Below are 21,139 nucleotides of genomic sequence, written 5' to 3' on the forward strand. Positions count from 1 at the left end.
TGCTTCAGAGATGGGCAACTTCATCAAGCAAGGCTGGAGGGGAAGGAAGTCTGCTGAACAGCTGTGGTGTGACCTGGCCACCCCAGGGAGGGGACAGTACTCGGTCCAGGGGTGCTCCGAGTCTGGGACAACGGGGCTACAACTTGTGGGCTCTGAGGTGCCAAACACGGTCTACAGGCACTGAGATCCCTTCCCTGTTGCAGAGGGTTTTGCCTTTTGATCCCAGAAGTAAGCCGAGCTTCCTGATGGTTGATGAGGACCTTGTGCAATTAAACATATTTCTCTACCATGCTGCTGAAACCAGTTTTCCCCCTTGTCAGGCTCTGATTCAGTCACAGGACAAAGGGACTTGCAGCCCTCTAATAACGGAGCACACAGGTGCTCTGACATCCACCTCACTCCAAAAAGCAACACCCCTTTCCCATTTCTGCCTTAAACATAACACACCACAGGGATTTCAAGAACATGTTTAATGATGGCAGTTTCTACTGAAACACATGAAGTCCATTCAAATGCAACCAATTTTTCCTTGAAAAGAAGCTTTGGTCACAATGACAAATTCTTTAAAAAAAACTTCAAAGCAATTGCACAAAACTGAACACATGGTCCTGATACCTCCTCACACACAAACTGCAGCAGCAGAAACTCATCTAACAAGGAAAAATCTTAAACAAAAACCACAGCCCATCACCCTGCAGAGATTATACCATGCACATGGAATTAGAGGGAACAGTTACAAACAAAGTGTTTGAGTTAATTAGTGTCTATGTGTTCAAGCTTCATTAGTGCCTATAGACTCTTACAAGTAAGTTTGGCCTTAAGAGAAACACCAGGGGATCACCAAGTCAGTGTGCTAAACAAGTGTTTGCAGTCATCTTTGCAGCTTCCAGGGAACAAAAGGGAGGGGAAAATGCAAATACAAAGCTATCTGTGTACTTAGTTCTGCAGGTAAGCATGGCACACTGATTTCTGGCTGCTCAAGTGTAATCTCTGGGGACAGGGCTGTGGCTGGAGTGAAGTGGCTGCAATTCTGTGCAGGGTTTTCCCTCCACAAGCAGAAAGGGAAAAGCCTCTGACTCACACACTCTGCTTGCCTCAGCCAGGAGTCGGTGGATTCTGTAAGCAGTAAGTGAGCTACGGGCAGACAGCTGTAATAACATTTCTGTTTTCATTTTCTGTAACAAAAAAATATGCCTTTTAAAATGCTCTTGAACAAAGCAAGTTTGACTACGCAACACAAAATAGCAGCAGATACTAAGACACGTTACAGTAACAATCAGATTAAATCTGCAGTGTAAGATACACAGAACATTAAAGGTAAAAAACTCATGTAGTGGTTAATGGCTATTTCTTCTCTGATGAACTCCTAGAACTACCTGAACCAAACAGTTCAAATTATTAAAGCTATGTTTTAAACTGATTTCTACAATTAAAAAAATATTCATATATATATACTATCAGATGAGTCACGTCAAGTGCTCTTAAAATCTTAACTAAATATAGCTATAGAATATTTAACCAGACACTTTAAATCACATACAGCAAGTTTTGTAGAGGTAAACATTGCCTCACATTTGCAACAGCAACTGAGTATCAGACAGAGCATTCAGATTATTTTCATGACCGTGAGCAACTGGTCAGGTTGAGCTTTTACTTCCACCAAGCAGCTGCTGCTTCCCTATAAGCACTTTTTAGCTTATGGCACACAGTTTGGGACTTCTCCAAGGAGCCAGGAAATCCCAGCTGCCATTGAGCACCTCCATCATCAACATCTTAAATATCTGGTCCCTGTCCACCATTGAGATTTGGCCATGTTGTGAAAATAGTGGGATTTTTTGGGGTTTTTTAAGCTGCAAGCAAGGGGAGCAGAAGGCCTTTGCCAGCCTAACTCAGCAATTGACCTGAAGCTGTTGGAAAAACTAATTTAGGAACTGAATTGCCCTCAGAAGGGAGACGTGCCCTCCATGCATCTTTTCTTCTCATCTCTCTTACATAACTTGGTCTTGCCTTTCTTTTGTGAAAAGAGATGGTTTCACTCCCTGTCCCCCACTCTGAGTGCCTGATGCTCAGTTTAATGAGCGTGGCGGGAGAGTGGGCATGAGCACGTTGCCATGGTGCCTGCACAGACAGGGCAGCCACCTCATCCCATCCCCTCCTTCTGTAAATGCCAACAGCAGCTTTTAGCCTCCCTCTCTCCTCTCAGCATTGCCACTTCTCTGACTTCAAAAGACTTTGGTGAGCCCAAGAAATTCAATTCCCAGCCTTCAAAGTCTTGCAGCCCTGAAGAAACTCAGTATTTCCTTCTGGAGCATCCAGCCTAGAGCCTGAAACCTGTTTTACTGAGCTGGAGAAAGAGCTCCAGACCTCACCTCAACCTGCAGCATTGTTCCACTCTCTGCTCCCTGTGGTTCCTCTAAGCCAGAACAACCTGCCCAGCCCATCCTCACCTCACAGCTGACATGTCAAATATTGCTTGGTCACAGTGGCACAGAATGACTCAAACTATTCCACGAATGAAAATAACAGAGCCTTTTATATTGCCTTGATGACTAATATTAACACAACAGTCTGCTTTGGGATTTTTCCATCCAGGCTGAGTTGGCTGTCTGCAAAGCCTTTGCTGAGTCATGGCTTGGGAAAGCAAGTTTGGGGTATGGCAGCTGCTGGGATGAATGCACAAGGCTTCTGGAAAGGAAAAAAAAAAAAAAATCCCCTTCACCTCCTTTTACTCACTGAAGGGCCAAGGGGAACCACACAGAACTGGCGCAGGTCGTGGTATGACAAAGCAGTTTGGTTTCTCAACAAGCCTCAAATCTCAATAGGGCTTTAAAAAATGAAAGTCCCAAAAGTGGCAGCCTGCTGCAAGGCTGGTGTTTAGCCAGAAACTGAAGTCTCCTTGTGGGATTGCAACTGAAAGGCCGGGAGAGGGTCAAGCAAACAGTGGGACAATCCTAAAACAATTGGAAAATATGTGCTCCCCAAGAAAAGCAAGGTTCCAGCCAGCTTAAAAACCCAAAATAGAAGGTGTTAAGGAATGCAGTAAACAGTAAAGTCTGAACTTCATCTGTGGTTACTCTAAAGGAAAACCACAAAGCAAAGAAACAAACCCAGTTAGGTTTGCCCTTTCTACCACTGGCCAGGAATGCCTGGATGCCTGTGGTCTCCCAAACCCGACCTTTCCAGATGCAGAAATCTAATTCCCAGTGTCAGCCCACAGCTCTGACCTCTGCAGCACAAAGCACAGCAGGGAGCAACGGCTAAAAATGTGTCCTTGAGTTAAATGAGCTTTGTCAAGCAGGTAGTAAGGGAAAACTTCCAGTTTGACAGAGAATAAGATCACTTACATGAAGCTTCCATGAAAAATAAGACATGTTCTCTCTACAATCCAATCATTCCACATGAAGACTTACTTTGCTTAGAAAAAGGTAATGAATTGTAGACAAGTTACAGTCAGCACAGGACAGTACAAAACACTGGTTTTACTCCCAGTGGAAGGGCAGAAAATTACAAAAATATATCTTCTTTAATCCAAGATTGTTGTAGTTTAGAGCATGCCTGATTCTTCCTATTTCCCTGTGGTCTCACTTACTGAAGTTGATCTGATCAGAGCTCCTTGGGACAATGAGAGTGCCATCATGAAAACTTAGTGCAATTGTTGTTTAAAAAAAAAATCAGTAGCAAGTCAAGAAATTTTCCTACATGAGTCAACCGCCCAACCCCTTCCCACCCAAAACCCTACACCAGATGTAGTGTGGCATTTCAGCATGGCTTACATTTTTACCATCTTAAGCCCTAAGTCACCTCTGTAAGGCCCAAAAATACTTCTTGATTTTTTTTTTTAACACATGATCCGTTTAACAATGACCGAAGTTTAACAGTGACTGAAGTGTTGAATTAGGATTTTAGAAAATAAGTCCTTGGGGCAGCTCAGTTTAATCTTCCTTGTCTTCCTCCTTCTGCAAAACTTATTTTGACTGTAAGGAGCTGCACATTGTCATGCTTTGATGACACTGCAGCCCTCCTGAAGTGAGAGAGCCCAGTTTGCAAAGAGGAACTCTGGTCATTCCAACGCAGGAGTCGGGACACCAGGGAACCAAATGGTGCTGTTTTAGTCAGAAGATCCACAGCCTGCTGTACAAACAGCACCTTGAGGAGGTGAGGTGAGGCTTGGTTTGGTTGTAACACTGCAGAGATGAAAGCCTCCCCTTTTCACAGTTACGGGTTCAGCAGGTCCCTCGACAGCAGAATGATGTCTTGCAGGGCGCCGACGCTCCATGGAACTGCTTTACCTGAAAAGCAGAAGAATTAGTACAGCTGGAGATTTGCAATTAAAATTACTCACTGGCAGAGATGAGAACCCATGTGTGAAGTGGAAAAAAAAAAAAATCCCAGTGGCCACGAAGGAAAAGGCAGCATCATTCACTGAGATTGCCACCAATTCCAGCAGTTTGTATATGTGGTGGCAGTGATGGGATGTCAGTGCCATGCCAGGAGAAGAGATACCAAGGGAAGACAAAAGCAGAGTTAGATGAGAGAAAAGCCTGGAAGATCCTGTGGTCAGTCACTGCGCAGAGAAGGGAATGTGCCCAGGGAGGCACATGAAACCACATTCTGCACCTCAGAGCTTTTACACACCAGTGCACTCCTCACCCATCAACATACACGGACCATCCTCCTTGCTATGGATGCTCCCCCTGACACCCTACTGCCTTAACTGCTTCAGGGTCCAAAAAAAAATCTTAATAGGAACTTGTTACACTCCAATAAAGAGTGGAAGCCCTCCCACAGGACTGCAAGAGCAGCAGAACACGGTGTGCTCTGCAACAACTGCCACAGTAGCATCAGGAAAGAACTGGCCTTCAAAACACAGCAAAAATTGCTTTTTGACTATCTCTTTCTCTCCCCTGCTGTGGGCATATGGGAAATCCTTAACAGCAGCACCAAAGCTTTGGCAATTTGTTGCATTTATAGTGAGCTGCTGCCTGTGTTGGTGATTTGCACCCCCTTCAGATGAGGATAAATGATACCCCTCCATTTACACACAACTTGTCACTGCTGCCTGCTGGGAAAAAAAAAATAAGCTACTATAAACCCCTACAATTCACCTGGCATCATCCAGAATTGCCTGCAGCTTTCACTGGGAAAAAAAAATCCATTAGAGCTGCTCCCTTGAGAGTGAACACCTCTCAGTAACAAACAGAACAACTCCATGCTCCATTCAGACCTGCACATGCAGTCAGGATCTGGAAAGGATCCCAGAGAAGGCACCAAGAGTGTAACCCATATTTTACAGAGACTTCCAAGACTTGAGTACATCAAAGGCTGAGCCCTGCAAGTGGGCTGAAGATGGTTCTCTACAGTTCAGTGCTATCAGTGCTTGAAAAAGGGAGGAATCCAGAATGCAGCCCTTACATGTGGTGCATCTTTCCTCTAAAACATCCTGCAAGCTCTCAAAAGCCCTTTAGACTCACAATGCTTGAATAAATATTCCTGTCCTCTTCCCTCAGCCTGCCACTGCTCCTAACACATAAATCTTTCTCCTTTCAAGAGCACTTTGGAAGACGCATTCCTGAACTGCTTCTGCGTTCTGCTGGTGCTGTTAGAGGAAAAATGACAATCCACAGGGAAAACAAACTGAGGAATTTCACTCAGCCAACAGGAAGGACAGAGGCTTCAATCTGCCCCAAGAAAAACTTTCTATCAGTATTTATTTAGGAGCCTGACATCAGGACTAGCATTTAAATTCCAGGTTCTTTGCCCAGCTCTGGGCTGTCACATGGCACATATCGCCCTGGACAGTTGTGAAATTCCCCCAGCTGGGCCCAGCAAACGAAGCAAGAGCAGAACTCACCGCCTCCAACAGCTGCAAGTCAGCAGGGAGAGGAGTCACTGCTGATATCCCAGATTACTGAAGTGCTTTCAAAGCCTTTCATGTGCAAGGCACCACAGAATTTATTCAGAACTTGTTTTCAGTTTCCTATTGAAGCTGACAAGAAATCCCCCAATGAGCCTCGCTGGAGTTAATAAGCTTAACAAGTTAACAATTTTATTTACCTTTTCAGAAACTGGTTCTTTTTGCAGCTGTTTTAATCTCTTTTCTCTTATTACACAAAACAAGCAGAGTGCTATGTGGTGGGGGATGGACACCAGTTTCTTGGGGACATTTGTCTGTAACCTACTTTATTTCTCTGCTCTCTACTCAAGTATCCCTGAGTGCCAAATTCCTGATGAATCAATGGCTTAGCTCCATCACAGAGATCACAGAACCCGTGCAAATTCCCCTTGCCTTCCTGAAAGAAAGTGCTAAAGGAGCAAAGAGGAGAGGGAAATCTTCAAATCAAACTCTATTTGTGGGATGAGAAAAAGCACACATGGAGGATGGGATTTAGCTTTCCACTAACTCGTTTTTGAAGATGTGCAGCAAATCCCATCATAAAACTTGAAAAAACATCTGACATCTGGGAAATTATGACCAATATAGTTCATATGGTCCAGGAATCAACTGGACAAGAATGCTTTCCGACCATCAGCACAGATTGAACTGGTGATCAAGAAACAAACACTCTTTCCATTGCTCCGTTTGCTTTCTTTGTGTAGCTCTGTAATAATTTCAGAACAATTCCTGAACTTTTTTTATCCAAATGCCTCCCTTAACACCAGAGCAAACACATACAGAAACACACATACTAAAACACTGGTTTAAATGAAGCTTTTTAATGAGGTGTCAATGTCCAAGTGATCTGGCACTTTTACTCTGTGGGAATCTTTGTTTTATACTTTCTACCTCTTTTCACACAGAAATTGTGCCTGCAGGATTAGAGGCCATTGACAGAGCTGCTTCCCTGCTACTGGAATGAGGTTGCAAAGAGGGGATCTGATCCAGCACACATTCCACAGAGGCAGCAGTGGGTGGCTTTTGCATCCACAGAAAGGACTGTTTGGGTACGATTTTGAAGTGGTCTCATTAGTCTGCCTTACTGGAGGAAGGTGGTTATTTCTTGTTGCTCCACTGCCCAAGGGAAGCCGGGGGGGGGGGGGATCGGGGGGGGATCTACCGGGAGCCGAAAACCTTAAAGCCTCCTGAAAAAAAAATGGAGAAAAATAGCGACGACCTTCATCCAACAGCCCAATTTACACTGTCTGCTGTTCTTTGATGCCTCATGTAAGGCTGGAAACAAATCCGCACAAGGACAAAGCATTAAAGGAAAGAAAATTAACTGCACGGGAACCAATTGGAGAGGTAAATGTCGCTTCTCCCCTGTTGCTGCTCCACACCAACTGCCTTTTAATTAGAGAGCTGTTTGCATTACATGGGGTGAGAGCACAGAATCTCAATTACTCCCCCAAACACAGATGCAAGTGCCAGCACGGATCTTTCAGCAATGGGAGGGATCTCAAATAAACCAGCCCAGAGCCTCCCACACCATGGACACCAGCTTGGGGAGGAGGGGAGGACTGGGGCAGATACCCCAAGAGAAGATCTGTTAGAAGTTTGTTCCCTGACTCCCTGTTGGCAAGTCTGAGCTGCCCTTTCTGCAGCTCGATCCCTCTCTTCCCATCTGAACACAAGCACCTATGAAAAAAGTCCCGACTAGTTTAATGGGGTTGTCAGTGGTCAAACTCAGCAACTGCAATTTGCAAAGGGGTCTCTTTACTGGTGACAGGATTTGTGAACTGTTTGGGATATACTCTTCAAGCTGCACAAAGGAACCAGAAAGCTCGACACCTTCTACACCAAATAAATCCTCAAAGAAGCTTTCCAAAATCAGCACTGCTAAGGGGCTTGCCTGTAAGATGATCTCCCCCTCCGAACTGAGTAGCTCTGTTTGAGCTAAACAAAAGTATGCCTGCAACACCAAGGACTGCAGAAAGTGTGCAATTTAATAGCTGCTGCACTGTGGAAGAAAGGAGGAATTCCCACAGCTGAAAAGTGGACTGGCTGGCCAAGAACAGGGACCCGAGATGAGTTGATACCTTCAGTGATAGCAGCAGAGCTCCTGCTCCAGGGAAGAAACGTCAGATAACACGAACACAGCTCTCAAGAGACAAATGGTCTCCAGCAAGCTCTTTGTTCATCCACTATTTCACTATTAGACATCTTGTCCTGAAGCACAATGACTGAGATTCTTCTGTTCTCACGCTTTGGGGAAAAACCCCTCAGATCCCATTTCCAAAAGTTCACAGAGAAAGCATGAAGTTAAAAGGAAAAGGGTGGGACATGATGGTTGTTTAAACAGGCCATGGGCACTCAGATGTCTGCACTCTGGGTTTAACAAAGCTCAATCAAAATGTTCAAACTGCACAAACTGAAATTATTAGAGCAAACACAGAGCAGCTACAGGGAACAGCAAAAGTCAGGTAAGGGCTGCTAGGAGTCTCCTAAACCGAGAACTAATTGTTTACACATAAAGACTTAACTCACACCCTTCATTGTTTCATGGCTCCCAACTATTTCCTGGTTTTTTACAGAGAATTAATGCAGTGATTTGGGAAACAATCAGTGGAGCATACGGTGGTGTGTGGTTCAGATGCTGGCACACATGTGCTCAGAGCAGATGTGGTGTTCCCCTTTTTACAAAGTTAGGAGATGGGCAATGTGAGTAAAGTCTGTAAAATCTCCAGTTAGAAGTTGTCAAGATCTGCATTTTTATAATTAGGAGAGCTTATTTCAGCCAAAGTAGGACAGATTTTAGAGTAGGCCTTATTTGGATTAGAACACAACTCGAATAGTGTGGATGGCTTGATGCAAATAAAAATAAGAGATGCAAATACCCTGATGCCATAAATCAACAAACAGCATCTTATGTGCTGAGTTGTTGCCATAAATCTTCAGGCCCAGAATAGGCAGCAGAAGTTTTGGGTTGTGACACCACTTCCATCTCAAAAAGACAGACATATTTAAGGAAAGTTTGTTGCTAAGGCATAACTCCTAACAGCATCAGTGAGGGCCCACAGTTCTCTGTGTCACAGACCAATACAGGAGCACTCTGGTACAAATCTTGTGGAGATTCATTCTGATTTCCCTCCCAGGCTCACAGCAACAGCAGTGCCTGGGAAAGCAGCCCTGGATCCACGACCCTTGATCCACAGCCCTCCATCCAGTGCGAGCACACAGGAACGACTGCCAGCAGCTGCCCGTGAGGGGAAGTTCAGTCTGTCAAACCCTGTCAGCTATTTGGGACACGTGTATCCCGCTGTGCTGCTCTGCAGGGGAAAGAGGAGTGCAGACAGCCTGGGGTAGTGACAGGGTTATTGCAGGAGCAGGGGAGGACAGAGCTGTGTGTGCAGGGCCCAGGAGTAAAGGGATAATGCTTGGGGCAAAGAGGCAGACTGTGATTGCCTCATCCCGGCCAAGTTAGCCCAGCAGAGAAATGAGAGCTGTCTTCACTAACAAGAGCTCAGTGAGCAAGTCTGAGTGGATGGATGACAGCAGTACCTGTATTTCACATCAAACACTGTTGAGTCTTCGTCCTCGTCGTCTTCTTCATTCAGAGGAGCCATTTCTACCCTCTCGGCCGGGGTGGTGATTATGTCGTACTTCCTGGTCTTCTTAATCCTCTTGCCGGACCTGAAACACAGAGGTGGGAAAGATTGCCTTTACACAGTCATCCTTGGAGGGGCTGAAGCTGTTCCCCCTCTGCTGGATTCAGACCCCCCTAACAGGAACGCTGCAGAACCAGCCTCCGTCCCCTCCTGCTGCCTTCCCAAGGCCACTGTTGGTACCTGTGTGTGGAGCAGTTTGTCGTCAGCTGCAATCCAGATCAACGTCAGTCTCTCCATTGCTGACAAACCAGAGATGCTCTGGCACCCAGGGCAGGCACACGAACGCCGCAGCCACCACGTGCTCCTGCTGCCACACTCAATAAGTGAGACACGGGCTTAATCAGCTGAGGTAGCCACTGGTTTAGTGAACATGTTCAGATGAAAAAGCACAGGTTAAGCCCTGCTGAGCCATGGGAATGTTCTAGGCAGGATTAGGAACAAGGAGGTGATGCCGTCTGGGTACAAATTGCCTGCTCGCTTTCCTTGCAGTCAGGCCAAGCTCAGGACTCCCACAGCAACAACCTTGAATCTCATCTGAACCAGTTTCAGGCTCCATCTGTGTAGAATTTCCATTTTCCATCCGGTGCTATGAAAAACAATCAACTTGTTCAAAGCTAACTAACTGTACCTACCACCTCTCCTCCAACAGATGCCAGCCTTACCTTCCTGTGGAAATGGAGATGCTCACACACCTGCACATCCCACGGTTTTGAGAGATGTATTTTCTAACACTTACTTGCAATTAATAAACATTTGGTGTGTGGCTTTTCAACTTACTGTCTGTCTCTAGCTTGAATAGCATAGGTCCTTTTTTTTTTTTTTTTAATTTCACCTACTGTTTTCATGCATACTAGGAAGGTCACACTGCTCATGCATGAATGCATTTTTGTGATTATACATTCAAGACCGTGTTGATGTGTACTCCGCCAGCCTTCGGGGAAGAAAGTGGATGGTTTTGGTTAACAAAATGCAGAACTTTCCCCTACACCTTTTAGCAAACAAAACTGCTACCTGCCAAGCATGACAAGGGAGCTGGTGCAGGCACAAGCAAGCAGCCCAGCAGATTTTTGGTAGTCACAGCTAGTGCTCCGAGCAGTCAGCACATCCCAGGTGCACTTTCACTATCAAGAAGCCTCGCTCTGGCACATCATGCAAGGTGTACTGGATTCAAAAGCCCAGCTTTTGCCTCAAGAAATCTTTAAAAAGAGTTACAAAGAACTGGGGTGTGAGCAGTGCAAAGACACTGGGACTCCAGCTGTGCGTGTGCATCTCTACCACAGTGGTCCCTCTGAAGCTTAAAGTTAAGGTAATTTAAATCAGTGCCCAGCTCTGATGTGAAAATCTCAGTGCCTCTGCCAAGCACTGCTTTTGGGCAGTAGTCCAAGGCTAAACAAACAGGTCCCAGCCCTTGGGATGAAGCAGTTTGCATTTCCTCCCTGTTCTGAAGGCTGAGGTTGCATCAGGAGTGAGGAGAAAGTCACCTCCTGGTCTAATCTTTAGAGCTATCTGTGCTGCTGTGTCATGCAGAGCACGGTGTGGTTTGTTCTTTCACTGCTGTTGTTGAAACAAGCAATTTTATATCCAGTACAGTAGGACTCTTAACCCAAACACTTGAAAATCCTTTTGAAACCACTTCTCTGTTCCTCTGCTTCCCTGCTAAAAACTAGCAGCAAAGTGATGCACGGAGGTCTCCTCTTGCAAGTAAGACACCTTTTACAAGAAATACTGACTCATGCTGGGAAGCCTAGACATAGACCAAGACTAACCTGTCAGAACTAACCAAGCACAGCCTTACCACTTGGCACTCACATACAGGCTACAGGGGGTTCCCATGGGCTCCATTTAAGATCCTACCCAAACACCAGGCCCACTTCACTGAGACCCCTCCTCCCTCACTCCCTCCATTAGAAAACATCACATATTCCACAGAGTTAATCTTAAAACTGTTAATAATGGAGTGGTTGAAGAAATTACTGCAGAACAGATATTTTTAGAAATGGGAAACTAGAATGCTTTTGCCTCCAGCCATTAATTAGTCTATTTGGGCTACACTTTCAAGAGGATCTGGAGCAGAACTCACTGTATAGTGACCTATTAATCCCCATAACCTCACTTAAAGATGGTGCTCATTTAGGATAGGGAGGAAGCTCATTTTGCCGCTGGTTTTTGGCTAAGCTGCTAGAACCAGTTGTTTGCCATTGATAAGGCAAAAAGGTCTTTCCTTGCCACCTCTTTCTCAATCCATTCCACCCCAGATTATCTAGCTAATTTGTCATTAATCTGCTTTCCAGCAGCCCATTTGCTCATTTGCACAACTCCCCCAGGCTTCATAAATACCAGAAGAATTACCCGAGCTAACTTTGCAGGAAAGCCTTGGGAGTTTCCCTGCATGCACAGTGAATGAGGCTGCCTGTCAGGAAACTGTTTCACATAAAACTCCTGAACCTCAGTGGGATCCCTGTAACCATCAGCAATGACAGCAATGATGAAAAGGAAAAGCACTTCATTCAGCAGGTGGGACCAGGCAGCAGAGTCAGCAGAGCAGCACAGGGCAGGAATTTCAGAATGCAAATGTCTCATGAACTTCGGAGACCTCCTGGACAGGATCAGGACACATTAGACCACATGGGTGAACAGAGCATCTCCTTTCCAGCCACACTCATTCTTTGGGGGTTTTTTAAAAGCAAACAAGAAGCATGCTGGAAACTGTGGCCAGACTGTGGCCCTTGCACAATGACAATGCACTCCCCAAGTGGTCTAACCAGGGTAGAAGTGGTTCTGGGTAATTCAGCACAGAAAACTATCTTCCACTTAAAAAAATCCTATTGCTTCTGCTGATTCAGCTGCCGCCCCGTAATTAAAAGGTAATGCTACAGGTCTTGCCCAGAATTATGAAGAGGAAAGAAAACCCAGGTTAACTGGGGGCAGGGACATTAACCTCTCACTGCAGACCCAGTGCTGAGGCACCACCACACACCACACCAGGGTCTGCCTGCTTCACCCGAAATCAGACGTGCATCCCTCTCCAGACAGCAGGGAAGGACAGCACACAGAGAGCAGAAAACTGACTTTGTGTCTGTACTTTGACCAGGGGCTATTTTGATCAAGCACCAGTCATATGCAGCACTTCATCCTCCTTTCTGAGGCATCATGTGCTGGGGTAAGTGCTCGAATCAACTCACTGGCTCATTGTATTATTTACGCCTCTAATCTATTTTAGTCCACAACCCTGACATTCAAAGATTGCTCTTTTCCTGACCCAGAGAGAGAGAGGTCTCCTCCGCATTTCTTACCTCCTGCTAAGAGATGTAGAGGGAGGAGACCATTCCCTGGAAAGAAAAAAACCCCAAACAATTCAAAAAAACCCCTTATCCCTTCTAAGTAGGGTGTTTACTGGAAGTCTGATCAAGCCAGTCCCTCCTAGAACTGCAGCAATGTTATATCCAGAATGGAATTAGGACCAGTTTATTTCCTGTTAATGGACTCCCTTAGCAGCTAAAAAGAAAAAAAAAAAAAAATGGAACTATAAACCTCAGGAAACTCCAGGCTTCCTACCAGCTGGTGAATTAGATCAGCAATATTTCATTACTGTTCATCTCTCTGGGTATCTCTGCTCCCTGGATGGTGCTGTATACAACAAAGTTGAAGCACTAAGCCAAGTCCTCATGTGTTTTCTGGAGATGGGGCGGGTAGTGACAGGACAAGGAGGAATGCTTTCCAAGTAAAAGACGGCAGGTTTAAATCAGATATTAGGAAGAAATTCTTTACTGTGAAGGTGGTGGTGAGGCCCTGGCACAGGCTGCCAAGAAAATCTGTGGCTGACCCACCCCTGGGAGTGTTCAAGGGCAGGTTGGATGGGGCTTGGAGCAACCTGGTCCAGTGGAAAGTGTCCCTGCCCATGCAGGGGGGTTGAAATGAGGTGATCTTTGAGGTCTCTTTGAACCCCAACCACGATTCAATGATCAGTGCTGCCGCCTGCCCATGGCTTGCAACACAGGTCACAGATACACGTTTTGGGGTTGAATGTTTGGTAGATTTGGGTTTTTTTTCTCCTCCGTTTAACATAATTTAATCTGAGTTTTTCTTTCCTGTTGCTGGCAAAAGCCTTGTCTTCGCTGGAGTACTGTAACTGGTTATAATACAATTAATTTTAAATCAGTAGAAGTCTCTGGGGTTAAGCCTTGGATGGCCTGGAGCAACTGTCCAGCTCATAGAACAAAGGGTCTTGTATCTTATGATCATATGCTTGAACCTTTCTCCTCTATCTCATTTATACCAGTTTTGCTGAAAAACTAAGCTTGAAGTGGTATTTGAGGAAGAAATCAAAATTGAACAAGAAGAAAAATAACAAAGCAATGAGATGTAAAATAAGCAGGTAGCTTTTCTCTAAAAATCTGGATATACAGCAGCCTTTCCAGCCCGGATTCTGTTTGTTCAAGGGCAGGTCAAGACATGATGCAAACACTTATAGAGGAGAGTTTTCTGCAACTAAAGCTTTGGGTTGCTCTCAGCTGGCCCACTGGAGCAAAAGTAACTTATCAGGTTTCCCTACAAGGCACATGGTCCACCAGCACGTTTGGCCACATCTGAAAAATTGTGTTTCCTGTGAGCTGATCCCAAGAATTGCACTGCAATGGAATGAACCGAGCTGCACCGGGGGAGAGAAACAGGGCAGAACACAGAGGTAAAAAGGCAAAACCCAAAACACAGATCAAAGAGTGAGTTTAGCCACCCACAATCTGTTGTAAGACACTGTGTTTCTTGGTAATGCAAACCACCCAACTATTTGAGAATAATGTGGAATTTGGTTTGTTGTGGAAATGGTTTTGGGTTGGGAGCATGCAGAACCCATGGGCGTAGGAAAGAAAGCAAACCCAGGACTGAGCTTGCAAAAAAGAGTAAATAAATAAATACTACAGCAAATTAGACCTTGCCACATGCAGACAAATAGCAGTCTTGGCTGACCTTCATAGACCCCAGCAGCCAGAAAGGAAATTCAGACCACTTTGGGTGACACCACATCCTCAACCACACAACCATCAGATGAATTCAGAGCATAACATTTCCAAAAGGAATGAAGAGGAATCTCTGAGTGTTGCCTTAAGAACTGTGCTGAAAGTGGAGAAATACATCTATTCCTACTCAAACAAAAAAAAGAAAATAATATCAACAGAAAAATATGTAAAAGTGAGATGTATATAAAAAATATAATTTATAAAATATTAATCTGACGCCTGTGACAAGTATTTGGCCAGTCACTGGTTTATTTTATCTCTACAACCCATATAAAAGGATAATTTACTTCCAACAACACAGAACAATTTCACAGTGAAAGTTTAATCAAAGATTGGATTTCAACAAAATCTCTTTAATAGGAATCCATGACTCTTCAGAAAAAAAAAATCGTAATGTTTTTGACTAAGTGTGAACAAAGCTTGTATTCTGATGGAGAAAAGCTTTACGTTTATTGAGGGTAAATCCCTTATCTCTTCTGCAACAGAATCTCCACTGATCTGTGTTGTCAGCTACAAGTGTGATGTTTTACAAACATACCTGTTGGTATTCTTGTCTCGTTTGCAACTGTTTACAAACAAGTGCTCTGTCAGATAAAGAAACATACTCAGAAGCAAATAGCTTCATTTTCCACTTCCCCAGCAGGTTCTACCAAAGATATACAAGACATCTCAGAGAGTGTTTATTTCAATACATCTTTAATGCTGCAGTAACTCTGATCAGTTGTATAATGAGGACTTTGGCATGGAAGAATAAACCCATCTTTCCCAAGGTGACTTTCACTAGGACCTGTTTTTGCTGATAATGGTGTAGGGAAGGCCTTTAAAGGTTATCAGTTTGCCTTCTTTGGCTACCAATATTCAGCCAGGTCTCCTTGACACAAGGTATTGCTTTACACTCAGAAGAAACTGTGGCAAAGAAAAGAAACTCTCCAGGATCACACAGAACTAGGAGTAGAAACTTAGTGCAGAATGAAAAGTTTTAGTTATAGACTTCCTAATTCTAGCTCATATAACCTCTAACAATTCTGCTGTTTGTCCGTGACAACTATACAGCTGCAAAGCAGACATATTGATTTAAAAAAAACCACCCTCTTCAACACTTTATTGGGTTCTCCCAAACCACATCACTTTATGAGCACATTTATTTGCATTGCCTTTGCCAGCTGCTGCACACACTTAAGCAGAATACAGTTAAATGTCAATTTCTTCAGAAAGCATCAGCCCTGATCATTTCGGTTTATAGCCCACACTTTGGAATACTACCATCGTGAACGCTGCCCTTCCCACATGGAATCAGTTCCAAGTAGGAGAAGCAGAGCATTCAGCCATGCACAGAGGAGCTGCCTGAAGACAGAACAAGGAAGGATTTGCCGACTCCACTTGTTTGACCGCTTCTGCCACCTGAGCCACGGCGTGGCCTCCTCCCGCCGCCGAGCGCCAGCTGTTCCCGTCTCTTTCCGGCTGCCCCTGCCCAGCAGCCGGACACCGAGTGTGACACTTCGCCATCTGGGCCTGGATCTCCGCCTGGGCTTTGTGCGTCCCCACGGCCAGGCAGCCCCCGGCTCCTCGGGCACCCATCCCAGTGACCCACCAACACCCCCACGCATTCCCAGATGTTCCACCGGAGTCTCCCGCGTTTCGCTCCAGCCCCCAGCGCCCACAGAGCGGGTGTACCCAGGCTGGAAAATCCCACTTGGAGGGCAGCCCCTGCCCTGATTTCCTGCAGGAGCGGAGGAAGGCGCGGGCTTGCCAGGCCGGCAGCCCCGCACGGCTCCCCTGGGGATGCCGGGCCAGCCGCACACGCGGCGCCCGAGGCCGGGCTTTGAACGCATCGTTAGCAGGTTATATAATATATGATTATATGTAAGATATGTATTATATACATAAATAATAAAATAATAAAACAGGAGGCTCTTTTCCCCCTCCGGCGCTCCCGATCGCGGGTGTCCCCCCCTGCCCCGCCGGGTCCCGGGCTGCCGCGGGCGGTGCCCACCTGAAGACGCGGAGCAGGAGGCAGGCGATGAGCGCGGCCGTGAGCGCGCAGGCCCCGATGACGGCGGCTTTGAGCGCGGAGAGGTCGCGGAGCACGGCGGGCACGGGGCTGAGCCGGGCCCCGCTGTGGTTGCCGGGGCCCGGCGCGGCGGGCGGGCGGCTGCCGTTGCCGGCCGGCGGTTCCAGGCTGCCGCGGGCGGCGGGCGCGGCCGGCAGCAGCAGCGGCAGCAGCAGCGAGGCCGCCAGCAGCGGCAGCGGGGCGGCGGCGGGGCGCATCCTGCCCGCTCCGGTGCCCCGGCTCCAGCCGCACGGCGCTGAGCCCCGGAAGGCAGCGCCGGCCGGCCCGGCCCGGCCCCCGCCCCCCCGAGAGGCGCCGCCTCCCGCCGCCGGGGCCCCGCGGCCGGGCACAGCCGGGGCCGGGCCCTCCGCTCCCTCCGCCGCCTCCGCCCCCGCAGCTTCTCGCGGCGTCGCCGCTGCCTCGGGCCCCGCCGCTGCCGGGACCGGCGCTGCTCCCTCGCTCAGCACCAGCCGCTCTCGTTGGAGAGGATTCAAGGGGGCTGCGATGGTGGGGAAGAGTCTGGAGGGGCCACACGAGGAGCGGCTGAGGGCGCTTGGTTGTTCAGCCTGGAGAAGAGGAGAGCGAGGGCAGAGCTCTCCGCGGGCTGCAGCTCCGATCTCTGCTCGGTGTCACCAGCGACAGCGCCCGAGGGAACCGCTGGAGCTGGGTCAGGGGAGGCTTAAGATGGATTTTGGGGAAAGGTTCTTCACCCACAGGGTGGTGAGCACTGGAACAGGCCGCCCAGAGAAGCGATCACAGCACCGAGCCTGACAGCTCAAGCAGCATTTGGACAAGTCTCAGGCACAGGGTGGAATGGTTGGGGTCTCCTGTGCAGAACCGGGAGCTGGACTAAGGTGATCATAGTGGGTCCCCTCCACAAAATTCTCTCTTTCTGTGATTCTGTGGCCACTTTTAATTACAGCACACAACATCGGCCCAGCTGCAAAACAATCACGGGGTTCACACTGCCATCAAACAGGGCACAGACCTCCCGAGCTGCTGGGTCAGCACGGCCCAGCTGCTACATCAAAAATTCCTACATCAGATTTATGTTCTTTTTGCCTTTTCGCTGATCACCAGGGCTCTGCTTCCAGGGTAGTGTATTTACAGATCTTTCACATCTTTAAAAGTGTAAGATGCAAGAAAATCACAGACATGTTTCTGCAGACCATCCTGGAGCATTGAGCATGTGCCATCAGCCAAGTCAGACAGGGAGCATAAATCATAGAATTATAGGAATCAGAGAACATCATGGGCTGGAAGGGAATCACAAGGATTATCCAACTCCTGGCTCTGCAGAGAACAGTCCCCAAAATCCTGCCCAGTGCCTGTCCAAATGCTTCCTGAACTCCGAGAGGCTCACTGCTGTGATTGCTGCCCTGTTCCAGTGCCCAATCACCCTTCTCTAGATCCTCCACCATCTTCATAAACCTCCTTTGAACACTCTAACGGCCTTATATCGTTCTTATATTTGTAGCACTCAATGCTACAATCTAATGCACTGTGACTGCACACAGTATTCGAGGTGAGGAGTACATGAGGGAGCAAAGTGCCCATGCCACAATACTGCCAAACACAACTTACTTTTGCTTTCAGTGATCAGTATTAGCAGGAGCTTCATCACTGCTAAATAATTGTACATGGGGAGAGGAGCGCGTTGGCACTGAAATGATGTGAAACAATGGGGAAAAATTAAAGAGCTGATTTCTGTCCTGTAAAACTCTGCATTTCACAGCTGGCATGTCAGGGTATGATCTGTATTATATGTGTGACTAATCTGTGCAGGAAATGACAGAGGTGTATTCCTGCAGGCAGTGTCCCTCCGGAGAGGTGGCAGTGAAATAGTGCCTGGTTCACTGGCCCCCCTGACCAATTGGGATGCTGTATCAAATGCCACCCACTCGGTAATAAAAGCATCCTGTGTGTTTTGCAGGAAGTTCTTTGGGATGAGGAAATTTTGACGTGGACATTGTACAGAAGACGCCCCAGACCATCTGAATTGGGCATTGTTCCAGCTTTGTTTCATTGCTGACTTTTGTGCAGTTTCCCAGTTTCCACCACGGGGCCTTGGTTTATTTCTGTTCAGAATAAATAAATAAATAAATCAATCAGTAAAAATTCCATCTGGGCAGAAGGTCAGATTAGTGGTGCAGGCTATTTCCCAAACACTGGTATGAGCTCTGCTCACATGAGTTATCATTTGTAAACACTGACCCTGTTGCTGGCCCTGCCTGTTCTGAGATGTTTGCCAGCTGCTGCCCAGCCTCTGGCAGATCCCTCTGGCAGAGCAGTGCTTCTCCATAGGATGTGGGAAGACATGTGAAGGACTTCCACAACAAGAACCACCTCCTGCAGTTTGAGTGGATATATCGGAGGTGAACAGCCATTCAAACGACAGTTTTGGAGAGCGTAATTTGTTTCAAGTGCTTTCAGGATTTCTTGTTTTGGTTTGGTTTTTTTGTAGGTTTATTTTTTTTTTTTTTTTCTCCTCAGATGCTTTACTGATATTTCACATGTCATTTGCCTAATTTGGGAATCATTCCTGGGTCCTGGTCTGGAATGTGGGATTTCGCAACTCTGTTCTTCAATGACATCATGTGGTTTGTTCTGAACACAGCAGTAATAAATGAAAGCAAGGGGAGTTTACCAGCCCTTCTATAATAAACATTTTATCTGAACAGTCATCTTTTGGGGATCTGAACTAATTTGTGGGGTTTAAATTTTACCTATTAAGTCATGCTTTCCACGTATGTAGGACAAAGAGTCCCCCTTGGATAACAAGGAAGCAACATCTTGGTTTCATCTCCCCTTTAGCAGTGGCGGCTGTGAAAGCCAGCGCTCCCGAGAGCTTTGGTAGAAGAACACGACTTTGAGAAATCAAGAGGAATTCAGACAGTGAAAAATGCAGAAAGTATTTGGTTTCCCCTCCGATGAAGCTTGTGTTTCATTCCTGACACACACACTCCTGGAGGAGAAGGCTCTGTGGGTTGCAGGGCTGGGAGTTGGTGTAGTTTTTCTCCCTGCTGAGTTTTCTTCCCGTTTACACCTGTTTGGTGTCATTACAAGTTGGAGCTCTTAGTAGCAATTGCACTTTCCGTAGGAGAGTCTGTGCTGGCTCAATAGAAGGAGTGAGCATGTTTCTGTATGCAATTGCTTCTGGGAATGGCAGATTTCTGTATTTATGGATGCCTGATACAGGAGCAACCCTGTTTGTGGGGAAGGCTCTGCATGCACTGCTTAGCAATGCATATGAAGCTCGGGCTGCCCCTTCCTTTGTGCTCTCACATGGCCTCCAGGCAGCACCCAGATGTATTTTTAGCTCTCAGAATAGGGGAAAATTTGGAAGAAATTGTGCAGAGAAGAAATAAGCAAAGGAGTTGAAGCTGGCTCAGTTGTCAGATTTAGGCAGGCTGGATTTGCAGGAATAAATAAGTGTTTCTGTGAGAGAAATGAAATGTGTACAAAATGAGGCAAACTACATTCCCAAGGATTTGCTGCAGAAGAAATACATCTTCTGGAAAAAAATCAGGGTCCAGTAAGGAAGGAAATAAAATGGAGCTGGTAAGATATCTGTGCTCCATGAACCCATCTCTGACATCTCAAAACCAAAAAGCCAGTCTACTAGCAAAGATATAAATTCAAAGAGCAATCACCTCTCCATCAGAGAGTGTTTGAGCTTGGATGTCAGACAAGAGAGCACAGGGTAATTGCAAGATTTAATCATTCTTCCAGTGACTATTGCTAGATAACCTCAACCAGCAGTGCAGTAAAACTGCAATGCCTCATCTATCACAAGTGGTCCAAGGGCTGCAAAGATGTCCTATCGCTAATTAAAGACCAGTGGTGTAGAGCAAGCAGGAGCTTCAGATATACTTGGACAAGTCTTTGCACAGTCCTAGTTAGCACATTACATTAGCCTGTTATTTCTATAACCCTCTAAAACATTTATGGCTTTTTGCAGACATTAAAAGCCAGTGTTACTGCTGCAAAAGGCTTGTAATTTAAGTCCACGATAAGCAGCAGATTCCTTTTAAATGAGGTTGGTGCAGTCATTAGGCTGGGGTGCAGAGATTATCTCTTGAGCAGGTTCTACAATATTGCTAATACACACAATGTTGCAGTGCAGCAGTTAATCTAAAGAAAACAGGGAAAGGAAGGACAGCAGTAAACCACAAATCTTTGTTTAGTTTGGATAACAATAATCAAAGAACACAAAAGCCGATTATGACTTTGCCTCCCACTGCTTCACTGGCTGGTCATGCAGTCTGTCCTGGCTGACCTGCTGAAGTGCAGCCTGAAGGAAACTGACAAATAATTCAAGCCTTTTTTTTTCCTTTTTTTTTTTTTTTTTCTTTTAAAGATAATTTGCAAATGTTGTCCTTAGACTGGTTTTCTTCATTTCAGCTGCATGAAATAAACTTGCCAGGGTGGTAGTGGCTAATCTTGCAGCTTCAGATGGGTTTAGAGGTTCATTGATGGTGGTAAAGTGATTGCCAAGTAGCAGGACTCCATCCAGAATTGCAAGTAACTA

General features: G+C 46.3%; 1 protein-coding gene across 1 annotated transcript; it reads right to left on the minus strand.

The window, feature by feature from the left end:
- Positions 1-455: 455 nt before the first annotated feature.
- Positions 456-16,834, minus strand: FAM174B (family with sequence similarity 174 member B). Its single transcript, XM_066196167.1, has 3 exons — positions 16,552-16,834; positions 9,437-9,568; positions 456-4,289 (listed from the first exon to the last, which is right to left on the minus strand). The coding sequence occupies exons 1-3, from the start codon at positions 16,824-16,826 to the stop codon at positions 4,286-4,288; spliced, it is 411 nt and encodes a 136-aa protein (XP_066052264.1). The 5' UTR covers positions 16,827-16,834; the 3' UTR covers positions 456-4,285.
- Between the last annotated feature and the right edge of the window lie 4,305 nt (positions 16,835-21,139).

Source organism: Chamaea fasciata, unplaced genomic scaffold (assembly GCF_029207755.1).
Source record: "Chamaea fasciata isolate MVZ Bird 193981 ecotype frontalis unplaced genomic scaffold, bChaFas1.0.hap1 SCAF_14, whole genome shotgun sequence".
NCBI classification, from domain to species: domain Eukaryota; kingdom Metazoa; phylum Chordata; class Aves; order Passeriformes; family Sylviidae; genus Chamaea; species Chamaea fasciata.

Excerpts from the sequence above, each read along its gene's own strand:
- FAM174B (XM_066196167.1), bottom strand. The coding sequence starts at position 16,826 with ATGCGCCCCGCCGCCGCCCCGCTGCCGCTGCTGGCGGCCTCGCTGCTG. Across the intron at positions 9,569-16,551 it reads CTCCTGCTCCGCGTCTTCAG|GTCCGGCAAGAGGATTAAGA; the intron begins GTGGGCACCGCC and ends TCTGTGTTTCAG.